Consider the following 17,472-nt stretch of genomic DNA (forward strand, 5'->3'; position numbering starts at 1 on the left):
AAGTATTACTCTACGCATTTATATTATGTAAAGATTACTTCCCTACACATCTTGGAACACATTAAATAATTTAGCCTTATATTTATGGGGACTAATGCTTCAGAATACGCGATTTCGATTAACACGGACATTTTTAGGAACAAATTAGTCGTGCTAAGTGAGGGATTGGTGTATACCGGTAATACGTCAAGGAATTACTATGAAAACTGGTACATGTACCATGAAACTGGTATTTCTAACACTCCTTTGTCTGGTTGGCTGGCTAGCTGGCAGGAGGGATGTTAAGTAACGCCTCTGCCTCTCCCTCCTGCCGCATCGCTGCCTCCCCCACCCACACTCATTTGAACAAAGACGCACAACCTGCCAGTCGTTCCGCCAGCTATTTCATTTAATCAAAAATTAAATGGCGTTTAAATAAGTTGTGGAGGTATTTCATTTTGCTTTTATTAAATGTTAGTTTTTCATACCTGAAAAAAAAAAAGTCTATTTTTTCCTCCAAATTCACGTATAGGCAGGTCCCCTCCCCTTTTTTGGATATAAAAATTTAGAAAAAAAAAAGGGGGGGGGGGGCCTTTACGCGAGTAAATACGGTATTGTGTGACCAATCCTGAATCAATCCTCTCTATTTCTCCCTTATAATGTCAAAACTTGAATACTGTTCTGTAGTTTGGAATTCTATCAATTCAACTGATTTTGAGAGAATTGAAAGAATACAAACTAAACTTATTAATTTTATGAAGATTAAACATTTCTCCCCACCCTTCTTACCCTTAACCCTACCTTGATGCAATGTTTATCAAGAACTTGTAACAACCCAGATTACAGCCTTCCTCATACAATCCAGTAATAATAATTTGTTATAAATTTTTTTGTCATTTCAGGTTAGATGTAAAATTTTCTACTTTCGAAGTTATTGTAAACATAATTCTCTGGGTTTATTGTTTTTATTTTTAAAATTCATGTTTATTTTTTGAAGTATTTTTTTTTGCTGTCTTCTTTGTGTGGGAAGGCATGCTGACACTATTCTCCTTCGTTTTTCCACGACCGAGGCTTTGTTTCACACGCTAGGCGTGTGAGTCACAGTCACGGGAGTGTGAGAAAGAGACAAAATCACTGCGTCGTGGGAACAGAAGTAAGCATTACGTGGAAGCCTCTGTTGCCATGCACCGTGATTGGCTGACAATTACGTCAGCGAGCCCAGGACACTGCCCGCACAAAGGGAGGGAAGGCTGTATATTAGTCATTGTCCGAGCGCCAGGCCGAGCGGTCATTGTTCGGACACCAGGCCAACGTCAGGCAATGGCTCCAAGTTTTTTTTTTTTAAATGTACATACATATAATCATGGGCGCAACAACTAAATTTCCAAAAGGGGGGGGGGGGGGGCAACATACCTTTTTATAAAGAATCATCAATCCCCCCTATTGAAACGGGTGGGGGGGGGGTCCTCCCCCGGGAAAATTTGTATTTCAAGGTGGAAAATGGTGCTATTTAAGCTGTTTTATCATCTAAAAATTGATTACACAGCACTTTCTTTGCCCCTGTTTGCCCCCACTTCAAGGTTTCAGGGGGGCAGGGTGGGGGGGGGGGGGGGGCAAAATACCCTTGCCCCCTGTTGTTGCGCCCCTGCATATAATTGATATTTACTCTGTTGTACGGAATATAGTTTGATTTATACATTAATAAAAAAACAGGAAATACATCGAACATTGAGTAAGAATTTTTTCGTGAACTGCTACTAACCTGTATGTTCCACTCATCACCTAATTTTGAGCTAGCCGTAGGTGGTGAGTGGTAACAAACTGTTACAACTGCAATACAAAATTATCTCTCAAGAAAGCATATTGTAAATGCATTGTAATCAACTGGAAATTATTGCAATATGTCAAATGAGGTCAAAAGGGACTGAAATAAAATTGGGCAAAAAACAAGAAAACGTTGAAAGCCGTACTATAAATTCTGGGTTCTACTGCAGGAAGAAAACTGTAAATTGAAGCCGAGCTTACACTAGCTCGAAAATTATGCTTACTTCCAAAAATTCTCTTGGTAGTCAAACTTTGTCATCACTGTGGGATATGAACTGGATATACAGTAGAAAAAAAAGTCTACAAGTGCATTCTTTTATACACGCTGGTTGTAATGTGTACCTTAGTTGCAATAACCGTATTTACTAGCGTATGGGTTATATATTTTATGCAGATTTTTAGTTTAAAAAAAGGTAGTGCGACTGTTCCACTTTCGGCAAAAACAAAATATTCTATAATTGTAGTGTGTGGTCAATTTTTAATAAAAGTAAATATTTTTTTGTTAAAATATCTCTCCAGTGAGCAATGAATTGCTCTGGTGTGCCTGCACGTAAGAGTGTGCTGTTATAGTATTCCACTGGAGGAGAAAAATTTGAAAATAAACCAGCCAGAGTTTGAGTGTGCCAACGGTTGAGTACATGTGGCCACACAGCAGTGTTGATGGTTCTACCTCCCTCTCTCCGTAAATGTCGGTGAACTGGCACTGTACACAAACCGTCATGCCTATCTCTGACAGGTTTTTACAGCACAACTGTGCCCCAATGTGATTGTTCGTGCCAGAGATTTCCCACGCTTTCAACTGCAACATTTCATGACAAAAATTCAACCGTCGTCTGTGCTTTTAAGTGCCGCTTCTTTTATATTCCTTCAATCCCGTGCACAAGTTTCTTGCTGTCTGTAACGTGCTTGCTAGTATTTATAGGAAGGAAGGGTAGCGTGCAGTCTTTTTTCTATAAAAAAAATAATAGTTTTCACCTTTGTCTTTTTTGTTTGGCAGTGTGGAAATAGGTGGGATCATAAAGAATGAAAAGGGCGGAAGAGGGGTAAAGGGACTGCTGCCTCACACCTACTACAGTAATCAAGCAGATAAGAAAGGACCAAGGGTATTTCTTATGCACCAATAAACTGAAACACGGAACAAAAACTTCGCTTGTATCAATGGAATGCTACTGAAGACCGATTTATGGTGCTAACCATATTCGAGGGTGCCCTCTGAAATTTTTGGATTAATAATTTTGTTGGTTAATTCAATTCTTACAGATATACCTATATCATCCAGAATGATATCTGTATCTGAAATTTAAAGCACTAACTTTTAATTTGATCACTTAACAACATTTACTTTATACAAATGAACATTAAAATATTAAGGTTGTTTTAAGGATAATTAGTAAAATTTAAGGACTTAAGGGCCCTTATTCAGTTAAAGACAAATGAAGGACTTTTTAAGGATATTAACGAGGTGTATAAACCCTAACATCAACATTTTTGCAAACAGGTGCGTGTATCTGCATTCCCATGAGGTTCACATATTCAGTTCAATGAAATGTTGCATGAAATTAGAGTAGAAGAGATAAGAGCAAATAACATTTCAGTGTATGCTACTTTCTTTTTGGTATAGTTATTTCATTTGGTAGCTTGTCAATATCTACAATTCTTTAATTAATAATAGTTAAAAGGATAAAGTTAAAAGTAGTTTATAATGGAGAAAAATATTACTAATTTAACTAAAATATTCTAAACACTTTAGATAAAATACTAAATGTAGAACAAATATGGTTTAATATAAATACCTCTTCCACCCATTCCTTTTGCCATTTCAGCCATTTCGTACAATTTGGGGTTGATAACTTGATTGGCTTCTCGCAAAACGGCCACCAAGTCGGCCGCCTGTCTAGCGTTGCTCGAAGTGAAAAATGTGTACGCAGTACCAGTCTTCTGGGAACGGCCCGTTCTGCCAATCCGATGAACATAATCTTCCGAGCTGGACGGGTAGTCAAAATTAATGACAAACTTGACATCTTCGACATCTGGAAACAGCAATTAACCTTATGCTCGGACGCGTGCGCAAGCCAACATTCACGTACGCACATTGCATAGGTAGAAATTACACACTAGTCGTTACAGCATAAAGATAAGAAAGACCACATGAAAGCAGAAATGCCGTGTCGTAGTATGTGTTAGTTGTCATTACCTGCGGTCAGGCCAATCTAACATGACGGACCTGACACCTGGTGCGCAACAGGAGCGCAACCAAACCCAGTCTAACGGCCGAGGCCCGAGCGGCGAGCCGCCAGGCCGACCACACGAGGCCCACCGGGGCCGACCCAAACCCGCGAGCGATAACGCAAGGGAGCTCGGTCGCGGCGGCGCTGGGCCGCGGGTGGGAGGGCGGGCGGGCGGGCGGGCGGGGGGACCGCCACCGCCACAGCCACCGCACCCGGCCACGCCGCGCCGCGCCGCGCACAGGACTCTCCCTGGGCTACCGAGGCCCCGGAGAGGCCAGCACAAGCAACAGAGAGGCACAGCCTGAATGACAATGCAAGCCTGGGATTGCATTATCTCGCTTGTGCCTCTGTAAGAGAAAACAAAACAACCGCGCTGTTAATTATCACTCGGCGGAGGTCCTCCGATATCGTTCCCATCATTCCACAAAACATTCAACCAAGCGATTAAAAAAAATATAACAAACACCAAAACAAGTAGACCATTTCAAACCAATGGTTGAAGATGTACATTAGAACCCTGCCATAACAATGACAACTTCCTGTTTAACATTAATTAATCAGATCAAGGCAATAATTACTGTATCTAAAAGGTCAATTTACATAATTTTCTCTTTTGAAATTCAAATGGCTCATAAATTCCGTGCATTCCAGCCAATCAGAACACTTTTGAATTCTTGCTACGCTATATAGTGACTACTTGCTAAAAATAGTTTTTCTTCCGTGATCTTTCCGCAAAGACCAATATTCAATACACAATTGCGGGAGGAGGGTGGGAATTGGTACAAAAACTGTGAAACCAATGTGACATGTTTCAGTTTCTCTCCTAAATTGAAAGAACAGTCGACTTCCGTAGTCCAGATGCTTGGGACTTTGAAGGTGTCGGTGTCGGATTATCTGGGATTATCTGGTGACTTCTCCTGCAGTTTCTAAACACTTAGTTGTAGAGCAAGATCTGCAAGATGAAGTTTGGAAGCAAATATTGTTAAGCGGGAACATAAGAGTAAGTATGGCTACACATATACATGCCAAAACTTAATTTTCATTATACATTTTAAAGGTTAGTGAGAACACTTCCGAGCTATCCAGAACCGCGCCGAACGCTCTCGGCTAATCCCAAACCACATCGTGCTCTTCCATTACAACTTATATGCATACTGTGAAAGCATTTAACCTTGGCTAAAAACTATTGGTTTATTCACTTTATAGTTTTTGTCCGCTTTGTTGGCTTCAGTCCATAAATACCTCGCTGGTGCCGGATCATCCGACATTCTGGACTATCAGAAGTCTACTGTGCTGTTTTTCGTCAGTTGGATATTTAAGATTTCTGGCCAGAAAATGACAACGTATCTTTGCCGTCATCAGGGACTGGCATATTCTATGGTTCAAGCTTAGCTTAAAAATTTGTAGGCTAGTGCAAAGAATATTATTTAAATGTTTTCAGTAGCCAATTATTGAGCCAGATAAAATAACAAACCCCACCCATATTCTATGGTTCAAGCTTAGCTTAAAAATTTGTAGGCTAGTGCAAAGAATATTATTTAAATGTTTTCAGTAGCCAATTATTGAGCCAGATAAAATAACAAACCCCACCCATATTATTCGTTTGGATTTGGGATGTATAAAGACCTACTAATAAGACATCTATAGTGGTAGAGGTCATAAGACATGTCAAAACACTTCCATGTAAACACAAGAACAACCATACATTAATGACTTCGAAATTCTGTACTCACGCCAAAGTTGAAGTTTAAAAAAAATTGTTCCTCCCAGTCTACACAGCATGTTTTCAGAAACTTTTAATGTACAAATTTCTTGATGGATTGAAAACCCAACTGTGTGGCAATGCGAAAACAGATGGCACTATAATATTGTTACAGTTGTGCTGGATTCGTAGCGGGGCTTTGAGCCAGGCCAGTTGGGGACACGCCGTCCATTGACAGGCAAGCCACGCGTGTCTGGCCGGATTACCTTAGCTCCCCGCAAATCGTCCCCCCTCAGACTGTTGTCAATGACCCTTCGAGTGGCTTGGGAATTCTGCGGGCCTACCGACGATGTCGCAGTGCATAGAGTGCATGACTCGGAGCCATTCTATGTTTCAGGCGTCTGGTTGGCCTGGGATGACGCGAAATGTCACGACCACTCTCACCTGTTCCAGAAGGACGGCCCAGGGGTATATAAGCGACGATGCCGGCTTTTGCAAGAGTTTGGAGTGATCTGGGAGTGGAGTGAAGTGAGAGTTCAGTGAGAACGGTCGGGAGATGTTGGCAACAGTGACTTGTACATTAGAAATTGAGTAGAAACTTCCTCCCCCTACGGCGAACATGTCGCATTCCTCACATCCGCTGCTAAGATTTGCCAGTAAACAGTGCTCAAAAACAGCACAAGTGACAATTTGTAGGCATGACGAGCAGCTTTCCAACAAAATTCTTTTCAATCAGCTAAATGAACAAGTGATTTCTGTTAGCTTTCAAAAATTCATGGGTTTCCTGGTACCATAAAAAATCTCGGCTATTTCAAGGTTTCCCAACTTGCCACCCTGAAAATACACATTACAATTTTTAGGATTTCTAAACACTGCTTTAAATTTGCTATCCAAAGAAAATGTTTGCTGTGTGCAAATGTCAGCATTTGATGGTCTGATACCACACGATATGCATGCAAGACTGAAACTAAATGATTCAAAATTTTAAATGTTAAAAGAACATTACTTGCAAGTACAGTAAACTCCCGGTATATCGCGCCTCGATTGATCGCGGAATCGGGTATATCGCGGGTCAAACCATGTCCCCCAGTCAGAAATGAATAATAATGGAATAAATGGTTGACAGCAGATTAGGATAATTTTGCGTTGTAACTAACAAACTAAGCATCGGGCAGAAAAAAGCCTAGGCGTAGAAAATGTCCGCAGTGAAATTCTAAACAAGATATCTCCGTACATTATTCCTCTATCTTGTAGGGTTTTCAAATTATGGTCCAATCCAGCCCAGTGATATTTTCTGAAACACTAGTTCTTAACGTCGCTTTATCTCACAAATGAAGCATCGGAACGGGGACCTGATAAAGCCCACCGTCCAGCGACATTATCCAGCGTGACTCGGCTGGGGATTGATGTTGGATAGGCTTGGTTGTCGGCAAGCGCTGGGTAGGGAGAGGCGAGCCGAGAATATGGAGAGAGGTAGAGATTAGAGCAGGCAGAAACATGACGAGGGGGAGTGGGGGAGGGAATGTGTTCACGCAGCACACAGGCAGAGCATAAGTCACTTGACTGAGCAGCGTTCCTGCGTACAAGGCAAAATCAGGTAGTCCGGTGTTTAAAATTCCACTCCAGAATCTTAATTGGTACTTTACTGGACATCTGTATATAAATGTTTTGTTACAACTTAAACCTACAGACGTAATATTATTGGGTAATTCGTTGTATTATACACGTTCATCTTTTTACTTTGGTATAATGTTTTAACATTAAATAGTAAAGTAAATCAGCTAGCGTATTTTTAATCTTTGCCCAGGAATTCCCAGTGGTCCAATACTTACGTGAACCATACTGTACCACTTTTGCCGTGAGGTAGTAAACAAGTCCCGGAAATGTTTGTGTGTAACGGTCTCCCAACCTTTAACCAGAGGCTGGGGAATATAACACTTGCCGATCCGAGCCACACACACTCAGCAACTCGACACAGCGTTTGGTGAAATAAGTAAAGACATAGTTTAACACGGTTTTTAATACGGCGTCACTGATTGCGCTAAAATTAAATTGGCGCAATTTTTGTTTCCCACACGTGACCATTTATAATTTACTGTAAGCATGGATAATAAAGTTTAACCACTTGACACAATAGACGATTCTTTATTTTTTATTGTACGAATGCTAGAATCGTATTTTCCTGTATCTGCGGCCTACTTCTGCAAAAGACAAGCTATCTGTAAGTAAATATAGAATTTTTATTTTGTCAATCAAACTCGGTACTTTGCGATTCATATTCGGTTTGAAGTATCACTACGGCCTTTCTTTTAAGAAGACTTCAACCACAGAATCGTGTGTAACCGCACACACTGCACTTACTTTGTTACGGACACTGACGAAGCAGATACTGTGGCTGACACCACGAGACTGGCAGCAGCGTGTGTGCCGCACGTGTGTATGGCGGCGTGTGGCGCGCTCGTAGGCCGTGCGACAAACTGTGCGCGGCACGCGGAAAATAAAAACAATTCAACATTTAATATTTATCTTTAAAATTTATTATTTTTAATTTTTTCACCCGCGTTTAGTTAAAACTGCGGATGCAAAGTCCGCACAACGGCGGGCCGTCTATACTGTGCGTGCTTGCCAACCTATTAGAACACAGGCGGTGTTTTATGCCTTTTGACCTTGGTCACATCGAAACATCGCGGTTATGCAACAACGCGGGTAAAAGTTATGTCCCCCGACAACCGCGTTAAATAGGGAGTGTACTGTACTAGATTTTGAGTTTGTTCGAATAGCTAATCATCACTTAAATGTGACACTTATTCTTAAATACGTAACATCTATAGTCAGCTTAAGTATGGGCAAGAGATTTTGCTTATTTGCTATGTTACATTCCGAAAATGAGTGTTTCATTATGATAATCATACTGTTAACCATCATATCAAAATAGTCTTATAGAGTGAAGTATTGATAGAATTGATTTGTGTTATGCAAAGTGCTATGCACTGTTGTGATACTTTTTTCCTACAAGTAATGATCCGGTGTATGGTGTTGAAGCATGCTGTTGTTTGCAAATGAAAGCACCTGACTTACATTTTCCTCAGCCATTTTGTTATTTACCAACTTTTATGGTGTATAACATGATTTTTCACAGTACGCTACATATTTATTTCTGGAAAACTGTTATGCATAGAGTCCCGATTATATGGTGAATCGCGATAAAACGAAATAACATCGAAAAACACATTAACGTGCGACAAAACACCGAAAAACATGTCAACACACGACAAAACACGAAAATAGGCAACATTCAGTAGCTGTTATTAATTATTTAACATAAACTTCTGGTTTCCGTAGCATCATTATGGCTGGAATCAACTCTGCATGTTTTGAATTCCATTCTAGACCACTAGAAATGAAATACAGGTTATATGTATAATGTCCGTGCTTTGTTTTGATTCTTCACTGCATAGAGTCCATAGATACATACAATGCAAAGACGTGAAACCTAGATTAGGCGGAAAAAATCTCGGAGCATGTTCCAATAAGGATGGTATACTAGTACTTTGCGACACTGAAACAGTACTCTAGCGTCTAGCCATAGAGTTTTCACACATTTTAAAATACATCTTTTTGAGTTGCTGTTTTTGTATTGAGTATTGTTGTATACTGCTGTTTCTTGTAAGTTATAAAATGCTGGTTTTATTTAGTTTTGTTAATAAATGATGGTTTTTAACTTTTACCAAAAATAAAACCGATAACACCGAAATCTCATATTTTTAAAACGAAATTGATCAAAAAATAACACCATAAAATCGGGACTCTAGTTATGCACAAAAATGGCTGAAACTGCGTTAACTTTTCCACCAGTTTGTTTTCCTTTTCTGCGTGGTTTACATTCACGAAAAGTGTTTGCTAGCAGTGTGGAAGTATGTATTTGAGTGTTTTCCACAAGTTTGCTTCAAATAAAAATGACAAATTTCTTAAAACAAGAACACATTAATTGATGACGGTTCTTAAATTTAAAGGATGGAAAATATTTGTGAACTAGGCTACAAGTTTGTATAAGCTCCAAAAATATACTTGCTAGAGACATATGGTTGCAAAATAACCAACACTGTAACAAAATAGCTAAGAAAGCTTTCCAGAGTTCTGAAGATAAGCTATTTGACTCTAGGAATAGAGAAAACCACTTTGCACACAGTATCATGCAACATTCTCTAAAGAATGTTCCTGTTCTCAGCAAAACTTCAATGAAGTGGAATGTAACTGTTCACGATTCGTGAACTATACCAACATAAATACATATATATATATATATATATTTTTAATTTTACGAAAGTTTTATTGAGTAAATGATTTCTACATGTTATTAACTTGAATAAAAAAAATTAAAGATAAAAAAGGCATCGTCGTCATGTTGCCAGTAAGTAATTATGTCCACATTTTACTACATATTTAATCTGTCACCTTTTCCTCTAACCTTTTTTTACATACTTATAAATAATTTGACTAATAATAAATTTACTTTTGTCACTAAATATTTTTATCTAACCATGTGACAACAAACTACATGGTGTTATAGATAACATTAAAAAGCAAAACACTAGTGGCAGTTAACTTGTTTTTATCTTCAGTGTCATTTCATGTGTACATCGGTTAGCTGATTTTTTTTAGCAATATTATGTTACGTGCTTGCTAGCTCCAAGTAGTATGTTCCATAAATATTATAGCTTTCTATGGTACTTCTTCAGTTTCCAGAATCAGTTGTGAAATGTGGTTATGCAGGTCGTCTCCCCTGGAATTTATGTACTAACAATTAATTTTAATTTATCAGAAAACTAAGTATTTTCATCTGCAACAGCCAGAATCTGAACTATGTATTCTGCATGTCATGTTTTTTTTCTGCTAACATGTCACATGGTGATAAAAGCTCTACCACGAGTTACATAAAGAAACTTTATAAATACATTCAAAACTTCATACCTTTACAACTGAACAAAATATATAAAAACAGTGGCAAAAAAAAATCAGCAAACACACACCTGATTTTCACTTGTGAAAAGAGACAATATAATCTACTCTAGCAGTTTTAATTGACTGAAAGTGTAAATTTAATGTTAGTAATAGTTGTGCAAAGGAAATTGCCATCCAGATAGCTAGGACTTTCAGCTCTGTAACTAATGTAAAAGATTTAAGGGTGTAACGACCTTGAGGATCCGTTAGAATAGAGGTATATTAGGTTCTATCCCAGACCCATTTTGACAATAAGGTGCTTCTAGATCTGTACACAGAAGTTTGTCACAAAGATGAGAGGGGCTTCCATTCTTCTGATCACATCAGCATAATACTGAGACGTGGACATTGGTGCCCACGATAATTATTTAGGCTTTACCACTCGCTGTACAGCCGGTGTTTCTTGAAGCATCATCCCTGTCTCAAAGTTATTCCTTTACTGAAAGTTAGTCACAGCAGCTTTGTGAACGCTCTGATGAGGAAGTGGAATACTGATAAAGAAGTGGTCATAGGGATGTTGCAGGAACATATCTTCACAACTACAAAAGCTTCGAATGGACACATTTCATGTCTGGCACAACTAGCTTGTTGTGAAAGATAGAATTTTGTCTTTAAATCATGTTGGGTGTCAAGACCCAATAGTAGGAAATTTCAAACATTCTCAATAATACCTAATTCTCAGGGAAGCTAAAGAGAATAGAACCATCAAAATATTGCCTTAACCAAGACAAGGTTACATTGAGCACCTTTGTGAAGTGAGGCAAGCCCTAGCTTGTGTGTCTTCTGAGGTAGGACTGCCTACAGATACCAGCTCTTCTCAATGGGAACTGATAAAGAATGCAGTGTTATGTTTAAAAAAATATTTGACACTGCAATGTTTAATGTCAGCTAGTAGGCTGTCTGATAGTTAACAGTCCCTTGAAATACTTTCAAGTACCTACCCTAGAGGGTTTTGATTTCACTGAAACTGGGCTGTGCTGAATAGGAAAGTGTGTATGCATCAACCTTGTTGGGTGCAAGATTTTAATAAAATAAAAAAAACGCAAAGCACTTCCAATAGGCAAAGAATGACCTGATTCAAGAAATGGACTCAATGGAAGTGAATTCACAATCGCAAGCAAAATTTTAATATGGTAAGATAGCATACTCAATTTCACTTTTTATACACCAATCCCTATTTAGCACGACTACTATGTGCCTAAAAAGGTTTGTGTTATTTGAAATCGCGTATTCTGAAGCATTAGTCTCCATAAATAGCAAGGCTAATTTACTTAATGTGTTCCAAAATATGAAGGGAAATATTCTTTACGTAATATAAATACTTAGAATAACACTCAACAATAAATATGTCACAACATTTATCTTTATTAGCCTACCATTGAATATGTTGTATGACAAATACGCTACCGCGTAAATTTAGTATAGTTATCGTCAGTCGGCTGGTTGACTTGCCTGCTCGGGCGTGACCTTCAACTCACGTCACGTACCTTTCCATGAACTTTCCAAACCATCCTTTACTGACAGTGAAACCGATATTACTGACCAAATATTTACATTTTGATTTTTCAAAATAAAAATAAAAACTTATTTGTGTATCACCACTTGGTTCACACCAATCCTGTCAGGCCCGTGATTTTTTTTTCATTCCACTGTTCATTTAACAAACTTTTCTATGTGAATCATCTGTTAACCGCTGTTCCGGTATCTAATGTCAAATATATTCCAGCAAGTACAACCAACAGCATCAGACTTATATAAACGTTTGATATACTCCTTATTTTGTACAATTGTGCGCAAGTTAACTTGCTCAAAATTAAAGTGCGACCAACATTAAGTGTGACCTTCCAGACATTCTGTATGCCACAATACTTCTAGTTCTGTGTCAAATACTTTAACAAGATGCATTACACTCTCACTTGGAAGCCATGATTCCACTGTGATTCCAACAGCAGGTGCTTGGGCATGTACAGTTACCAGCAGACTTGTGAGAGTTCCCTGCCACTGGCTAGTCTAAGTTCATCACGGCCCAGTCTGTGGCCGGGCGACTACGATACAGCCCGGCGGCATACACGGAGACGTAATAACATTTTGTCCTTTACATTACATAGCCGCAACTGAACTAGCTGATGTTTGCACGAAAGCCGATAGCATAGTAACACCTGCGCGATCTTCCTCCCTCGTATAGCTAACTGTATGCCACGGCACATTTGTCGTTTACAGAGTTGAAGCAGATTCGTGGCATCGCGCCCGAATTGTTTTTGCCTGTAGCAACTTCGTGCTAACTGAAATTTACAGACATGCTATTCAAGACGGGGGCAGTAAAATTAACACTGCACTAAATGAATTCGCGCAATTTAAGGAATTGGTATATTTGTTACATAAATTCTAATGTATCAATTTCAAAACATGTTCGTAATTTATTGTTTACAGGTATTCAAAGCAGAAATATTTTCTTAACGTCGTAGGTTACAGTTACTTCTGTTCTGACATCCCACCCAGCTCCAGTGAACACAGTTCAAAGACTTCAGCAGCTAAGGAAATAAACTTATCTTTGGGAACCCTTGCTGTGTCGCCTGCAAAAAATGTGCTGCAGTTCTGAAAATAAAAAGGAACATAAAAAAGGCTGCAAAATTTAGCAAGAAAAATTCTAGCTATCTAGCTACAGTGTTTTAAGAACCGCAGGAATCAGTGCTGTCAGGAAATGAAAACCCATAGATCCGTATCATGTAAAGATGTTAGTTCAAAAAAGCTTCTGAATATGTATAGTCCTTAAAACCTTACAGCTAGGGGTGTGCGGGATCCCGACGCTTCGGGAAAAATACCGGGAAAATAGACTTCCTGAAATGCCGGCCGGGAATTTTATTACTCCCGAATTTTTCGGGAAATTGTTTAAAAATTTACAAATGTTTACTAATCATGTGAAAATGTTTTCTATCAATTCAAACTGTTTTTACAAGAATATTTTTTTATGGATTCGTACATTTTTGAAGAGAGTCCGTACTATTTAAATGCAAAACATCTTTTATGCCGATCGTAGCGACAGCTGTGGTGTGCAGTAAATTATGATAATCGTTTACGCACATCTAATGGAATATAAAAAACGTACATGGAGTACCTTAAATATTGTATGCATTCATAAATATATTTCTTCAAGGGTACAAATTTGCAAGATACGTGAATAGTCAGCTATATAATGTTATTGCCGTCACCATCCAATACTTAACCTAAAACCACTGTGTGTCCTTAGACACAAACAAAACACATGCGCAATCCAACCTTTTCACCAAAGATATAAGAAATACTAGACTTGCGTTACATAATGAAGCGTAACCGTTCTCATTACTTGATAGCAGTAGCGATGTAGAGAACTGTATTGGCACTTTGAAAAATATGAAATCACGTAGTTTTACACCACTGCTCACGAGTATCTAAACATCTATGATTTTGCTTTGGGAGAAATAAATAGTTGTTTACGGTTTAGTTCGGCGGGCTTTGTCGGCTGACGTTACGTTATTAAGGCTTGTGCAAAGTATCTGTTCCTATTTTCGATGCCGTTGTATATTAAAACAAACTAGCAGCCTACAAATAATGGAGGTAGCAACCGATCAGCTTGTTACTTGTAAACCTAAAAGTGTTTGGAAGTATTTTGAACGTCTGACAGACAAAGTGTGTCTCGTGTGAAATTTTTTTGAGATGTTAGCATGGTAGCACGTCTGGATTTCTAAGACATCTCAATAAACATCCTTCTATAAAAAAAGATGCTAAAAAATATGAAGTCGCTGCTGAAAAAAGGGCAAGTGAAGCAGAAAAAAAAAAAAAAAGAAATAGCAGCAAAAAAACAACTATGCAAGCAACGTTTAAATGTACATCTTCTCATATTATAATCAAAAATTTGCTTTTTTTTTTTAATTTTCCCGATCCCGTCCCGTTTCCCGCAGGAATAATTTATTTTTCCCGAAAATTTCCCACAGTACAAAAACCTATTCCCGCACACCCCTACTTACAGCATAACACGAAATTTTGAAGTTCATAGTGCTCAAATAGATGATTCTGTACTAATTTCAGCCTTATCAGACAACTTGACTTCCTCTGCTGTACCCAGTACATGAAATATTGTGAAATAAATTCTAAACTCAAAATTTTTCAAACCAATAATCTAAAATCTGAATTGGGCTTGGAATTTAGGTAACAATCGAAACAAGCATCGGAATCAAAATGTCTATATTTTACCTATCTACTTTAAAACAAATCATTTTAAGATGGCTCAATGGAACTCAACTTTCTCAGGGCCCTTCATAATATTTCTCCCTCGAATGCCAGAGATTAATATAAAATCACTGTTTCTCCCATTCCCCAAAACAGAGGTTGTAGAACTAACAGTAATATCTGTCTTGTACTGACAACTGCTTTCTCACTAGTGTTCCACTGCACAGGACACGGGTCCTTTTTTTCACATGTTATCTTAATGTTCCTATTAGCACAATAGTATGTATAGAGCTAATTTTGATGAATCCACTGAATAAAGCAAAATCCATTTCAAATCAATGTACAATGTACACAGCACTTTATTATGTGTACACGTTTAATGGTTTAGAGAACTGCTTCCAAAGGGAATCGAGCACATATGAAAATACAGAGGAGTCCCACTAATCCCATGAGCTCAAGGTGAAAAAAAATATTTCTTTGTTGAATTTAGATTTTTTTTCTTTGATATCTTGTCTTAATTGTAAACATTTTTAATGATTTTGTGCTTGTAAAATGGTTACAATTGTGTTACAAGATAACTAAATGCTTATAGTGATATATTTTACTGCACGTTGTTGCATTAATGCTATTATTAACATAATAATAAAAAGGTCACCCAAACAAATTTCTGCCATAAAAAAATTCAGATTAGTTGAACTCCAATTCAGATTAGTTGAACTCCAAAGTAAATATGTGCTTTACAAACTATCAATATACTTGTCAAGTAAAATACTTGTATCCACTTTCAGGTATCAGTTCACCATTTCTAAAATTTAATAAAGTAATTACATCATTTACTTCCCGATATTAAATAAACTAAAAAAATTAAGTTAAACAACACAACACATTTCATGCTTTGCAAAAAATACAGGGTAACTATAAAGTCAATGAAACATTTAAAAAAATCAGTACAGTGAAATGACTAAGAATTATGTAACAAATTATATACCAAATGAAAGAAAATCTCTCAAAGTTTTTTTTCCCACTAGTTATAAATGTTCTGTGTATCCACCTTGCGTCACACGACACACATCTAATCGATAGTCCAATTCTGCCCATACCCGACCCAGAATATCAGGAGTGATGGTAAGAGCAGCTGCTACGATGCGGTGTCTCAATTCGTCAAGGTTCTGTGGTAGAGGTGGAACATAAACACTATCCTTGATGTATCCCCACAAGAATAAATCGCAAGGTGTCAAGTCCGGTGATCGTGGTGGCCACGGGAGTAGCACTTGGTCAGCGGCCGCCCCACGGCCCATCCAGCGATGTGGCAACGTCTCATTCAGATAATCTCGTACCACATTGTGGTAATGAGGTGGAGCATAGAGACCTGAAATTTTCGCGATCGCGATAACGCGAAAAATAACGCGAATTTCATTGATTTTCGCGAAATAATACGATTTCGTCTAGTTTTCTGTATACACGCGAAATTTTAAGAAATGTACGGTAAGAAACTTGGTTTCATCTTGAGTTAGCCGGCATCGCCATTGTCACAACTAAAACTAACCAACCTTAGCGGTAGCCTGCCACTGTTTACGTTTCGAAAATCACATACTTTACATGTATGTATGGAAGAACGAAATATATTGCTGCTAAGATGTGACCACAACACAAAATAAACATAATGTACGCAACCACAACTCCACGTCATACATGAGCGATACTGTTGATGTAATGGCTGGAAGGAGGCGGCAAGTTGTGAGCAAGCGGAACCAGCTTGGCCAACCCTTCAGCAAGAAATGTCCGTACGAAAATGTCATTTGGACCGTATTTCCCGATCCAGGTCGGTACATGAATTTTTTTTTACGATTATATTAATAAAACTATTGCACAATAATGACTTTGTGATTTAATTTTGCCATGAAATAGAATTACAAAATAAACGAATTAAAATCTTGTTCTCACACAACGCAGTTATGGAATAAACGATTTGTGACGCCACAAAAGATTGCATGCTGGGAAGAATCAGCTTTTATTTCACAAACAACCGGCACTGGCAGTCATGCGCACGTCTGCCGTAAAGATCAATGCTATGTGTTTGTAACGCGATTCCAGCTGAAGTATAAGATAAACACCGTACAACCATACATTGCCACTTCTTTCGTTTAATGTATCGTATTTTATTGCTGCATGGGAACATTAAAATAAAATAACTTGAGTTTGTGTAACAATATGCCGAAAAATGCTGCAAGTGCGCGGCAACGTGCCGACGATTTCAAAAGCGACGGGCTATATGCACCCGATACGGCGACGTTAATGTGCAAATTTTGTAATTGTAAAGTCGCATTTGAGAGAAAAGACACCGTGATTAAGCACACTAAGAGCGAAAAACACATAACTAAAAGAAAAAAATATGATGATGGGTGTGCTGATAAAAAAATTCAGAGCTCTGTTGCAGAGTGCTTTGGTAGTGCTAAACGTAAAAAAGCAGACGTCGAACATTTGGCACTGAGGACAACAGAGGCCTTCGCTAAAGCTAACATACCTCTTCAA

The 17,472-nt window shown here is 38.3% G+C and overlaps 1 protein-coding gene across 2 annotated transcripts in view; it reads right to left on the minus strand.

The window, feature by feature from the left end:
• The window catches only part of LOC134541157 (uncharacterized), a 123,828-nt gene that overhangs the window by 47,570 nt on the left and 58,786 nt on the right, over positions 1–17,472 (minus strand). For both annotated transcript variants that reach the window (XM_063384382.1, XM_063384381.1), the window contains exon 11: positions 3,597–3,833. In XM_063384382.1, the coding sequence (XP_063240452.1) occupies positions 3,597–3,833 (237 nt within the window). The remainder of the gene's footprint in view (positions 1–3,596; positions 3,834–17,472) is intronic.

Source organism: Bacillus rossius, chromosome 18 (genome assembly GCF_032445375.1).
Source record: "Bacillus rossius redtenbacheri isolate Brsri chromosome 18, Brsri_v3, whole genome shotgun sequence".
Lineage (NCBI taxonomy): Eukaryota > Metazoa > Arthropoda > Insecta > Phasmatodea > Bacillidae > Bacillus > Bacillus rossius.